The sequence below is a fragment of the Xenopus laevis genome, chromosome 4S (genome assembly GCF_017654675.1).
Source record: "Xenopus laevis strain J_2021 chromosome 4S, Xenopus_laevis_v10.1, whole genome shotgun sequence".
Classification (NCBI taxonomy): Eukaryota; Metazoa; Chordata; class Amphibia; order Anura; family Pipidae; genus Xenopus; species Xenopus laevis.
The window spans coordinates 113,817,145-113,820,688 of record NC_054378.1 but is presented as its reverse complement, the minus strand read 5'-3'; the positions used below and the strand labels follow the sequence as shown (position 1 = coordinate 113,820,688).

Genomic DNA, 3,544 nt, shown 5'->3' with positions numbered 1-3,544 from the left:
CCCTGGCTAGCTTTTTATAACTTGTGTGTTAGGGTCTGTTTTGGGTCTGTTTGACACATTATCTTGTTTTCTATGATCATTGGCCATACACTTGCACAGTTGCTTGGCCAGAGCTATCACATAAAGCAGAACTTTGTGTTTATTTTTTTTTTTTTTTATTCTAGCCTTGCAGTGATGTAGTAGTTTAACAGAAAGTCATCAAGGATATGTAGATTTGATTGGAAACATTCATGCAAATATACAGAACACTAATTTTCAGCTCTCTAACGCTGAGTTTAAAGGAGAAAAAAGTTTAAACCCCTCCCCCTGGGGCAAATGCCCCTAATTTATTACTCACCATTCCGTGCAGATTCTGGCCTTGGAGTTCAAAGCAGCCATCTTCTTCTACTCCGGTAATCTTTTGGAAATTTTCGTTCATTGGAAATTTACTCCAACTGCGCATGTGCCGAAACTTCCCAAAAAGACCAAAGAAAGAAGATGGCTGCTGTGAACTCAGAGGCCAGAATCTGCACAGAGGAGTGAGTAAAAAATTAGGGGCATTTGCCCGGGGGGCAGGGAGGCTGGGGGAGGAGGAGGGAGGCGGGTCTACCCAGGGTAGGGGGGAGGGTTTTTTTTTTCCATTACGGGTTGAATTCTCCTTTAAGGGGTGCCACATGGGACATATCTGTTCAGTGAGGGCACATATCTTAGGATCCCTTAAAGGAACAGTTCAGTAATAAAATAAATAAAATAAAAACAGGGTACCTAGATAGGCTGTGCAAAATAAACAATGTTTCTAATATAGTTAGAGTTACAAAAATGAAATATATAAAGCCTGGAGTGACTGGATGTCTAACATTACAGAACAGAACACTACTTCCTGCTTTTCAGCTCTCTAACTCTGAGTTAGTCAGGGACCCACATGGGACATAACTGTTCAATGAGTTTGCAATTGACCCTTAGCATGCAGCTCAGATTCAAAAGCAACAGTTATGACCCATGTGCCCCCCCCTCTCAAGTCTATTATTGGTTACTGCCTGGTAACCAATCAGTGGAAACCAAGAGAGCTCCAAAGCAGGAAGTCGTATTCTGGCTATAATGTTAGACATCCAGTTACTCCAGCCTTTATACATTTTTGGATAACTAACTATATTGGAAACATTTTTTTTTATATTGCACAACCTATTTATTTACCTAGTTTTTATTTTTACACTGAACTGTTCCTTTAAAGTGTATAGTCTTTTTAAATAAAGGGAGATGTCATAGTAAAGGGAAACACGTGTTACACAATTGGAATAGAGCTACAGGGAAAATTCTCAGTAAAGGGAATCAATGTTACCCCATCAGCATGGAATGAAAATACACTTACTCTTAGGGCAAGGCCAGACGTGGTGTTTTTACGTTGCGTTTTTAAAAAAGTTCGGTCGGGCGTAAATACGCCACTGAAACCACATGCAACCATCAACATGCGTTTTTCATTCGTTTTTCGGCACATAGGTTTCTTTTCCTAACATGCAGTTCTCATTGTTCTCGTTCCCCATAATTCCGTTGGCTAGAAATAGAAAAGCTGTTCAAAAACATGCAAAATGGAGCAGGAATGATTGCCAATACGCAACGTAATGACGTCACCGCCCTAATACGCTGTAAAAACTTATATGCGGCATCTATCTCGTGAGAATTTGGATGCCATATTTAAAATACGCTGCGTATTTAGGTAAAGTGTGGTTTCAAACATGCAGATCCCATAGAGTCTATCGTTTTGGTAGTTTCTTGACGTATTCACGTTTCTGCTGAAAAACATATCGGCGCCCCGTAGTGCAGGGGTCCCTGACCTTTTTCAGCCCGGGAGAGGGGGTCGGGAAGGGTCTGAGTCCAATTCTGGAGCGCCGGCGTCCAATTTGGCAGGCCCAGTTGAAGTCTTTTCACAGCCCGGCGGTTGGGGACCCCTGCATAGCGGATTTCAGCTTCCAAGCGCCCTGTGAGAATTGCCATAGTGTGTTTTCCACTAGTTTCAGTGGTAGTGCAGTTTATACGTATTTACGCCAACTGAGCTTTTTTTAAACGCTAAGCTAAATACTAAGATCATGCACAGCTCATAGGTCATGAGTCTCCTTTTCTGTGATCCACTCCACTGCCTTTAACTTTCTCATTTTGTCTTTATCATAGAGCGGAGCCAAAGATCCTCTTCTCCTACAAATCCCAGGTGGATGATCCGGATGAGACTGAGGTTCACCTCCCTCACCCTTATGCTGTAGCCAAGAAAGAGGGCATAGACACTGGCTTCTACTCCAACACCCAAATAGACACAACAGCTTATCTTGATGACGTGGCCTCTATGCCCCATGTTGTAGGCAGCATCAACAGCATTGACAGTGACCGCTGGAAGGCTATAAATGCTTAGCGTTCAGAATGTCTGGATTCGAAAATTAGACTGAAGTGGATATTTCCATGGAAAGGCATTGGTCCTGATTTCCCTTCTTGCAATGTCACCCAAGGAAACAAGAACTACACCATCAATGTACAGGAGAGACCAGGGCAAGTGCTGCTAAACCTTTGCACTGTGTTTTTCCTTGCTGGGTTTCACTTACAAAGCATAGACAATACCATTCAGGAGCAGGGGAAGAATGGCATACTAAATCCTCCGCTCAGAGAATCAGTATTCTGAGAATAAGTTGACATTTCCCAGATACCTAAATATTTACAGTGGTCTTCAGTCATAAAGAGTCATCGGCTGGATTCCTTTGACTGAACTGCGCTCTATTTAAATGTCTTCTGTTGTGCACCAGTTTTAAAGGGATTCGGTCCTTAAAGGGGAACTATCGCAAAAATGAAAATTTCATATAAGCCTCCTCATACTGAAATAAGAAACTATCTAAATAAATCAATTAAATATTCTGCACCGTTTCTTAGATAATCAAGTTTATCTTCACTATTCCTCTCTCAGCATCTGTTTCTCTTCATTCTGTCTTCATGCAGTAGTTGGGTGTCAGATGAATGATCCAATATATCTTATAGGGGGGGTTTCCTTTACTAGCAGATGATTTAGAGCTCACTCAAATTCCAGTATAAACAAAATCTAACAAAATGCCTTTTACACAAATTCTGCATGTAGAGAGACGGGGTTTCTGGTGCTTTTAATAGAGTGAGCTCTAATACATCTTCTAGGCAAAGGGAGCCCCCCTATGAGATATATTGGATCATTCATCTGACACCCAACTCCTGAATGAAGACAGAATGAAGAGAAACATTATTGAAGATAAATTTAATGATTTCAGAAACAGTACAGAATATTTAATTGAATGTATTTAAAAAGTTTCTTATTTCAGTATGCTGAAGCGCATTATAAATTTTCATTTTCACGATAGTTCCCCTTTAAATTGTAAAAAAAAAAAAAAAAAGAGCTTCTAACCTTTAATTTTGGAAATGAAGCATTTCATGAAACGTATCATCCTCCTCTAAAGGGGCAGTTGAGAAGTTTTTACCTCTGACCAGCACTATACCTATACCAGGCTGTTTTCTCATTTTCTATGCAAAACTCACATTCTATTTTTTTTTTCTTACTTGC

General features: G+C 40.5%; 1 protein-coding gene across 5 annotated transcripts in view; it reads left to right on the top strand.

Moving 5' to 3' along the window:
• tpra1.S (transmembrane protein, adipocyte asscociated 1 S homeolog) overlaps positions 1–2,878 on the top strand; it is a 32,217-nt gene extending 29,339 nt beyond the window's left edge. For 4 of the 5 annotated variants that reach the window (XM_041561732.1, XM_041561728.1, XM_041561731.1 and 1 more), the window contains one exon: positions 2,146–2,878. In XM_041561732.1, coding sequence (XP_041417666.1) covers positions 2,146–2,380 — 235 coding nt within the window. In that variant the 3' untranslated portion in view covers positions 2,381–2,878. The remainder of the gene's footprint in view (positions 1–2,145) is intronic. The other variant, XM_018261391.2, reaches the window with a different exon arrangement.
• The last annotated feature ends 666 nt before the right edge of the window (positions 2,879–3,544 follow it).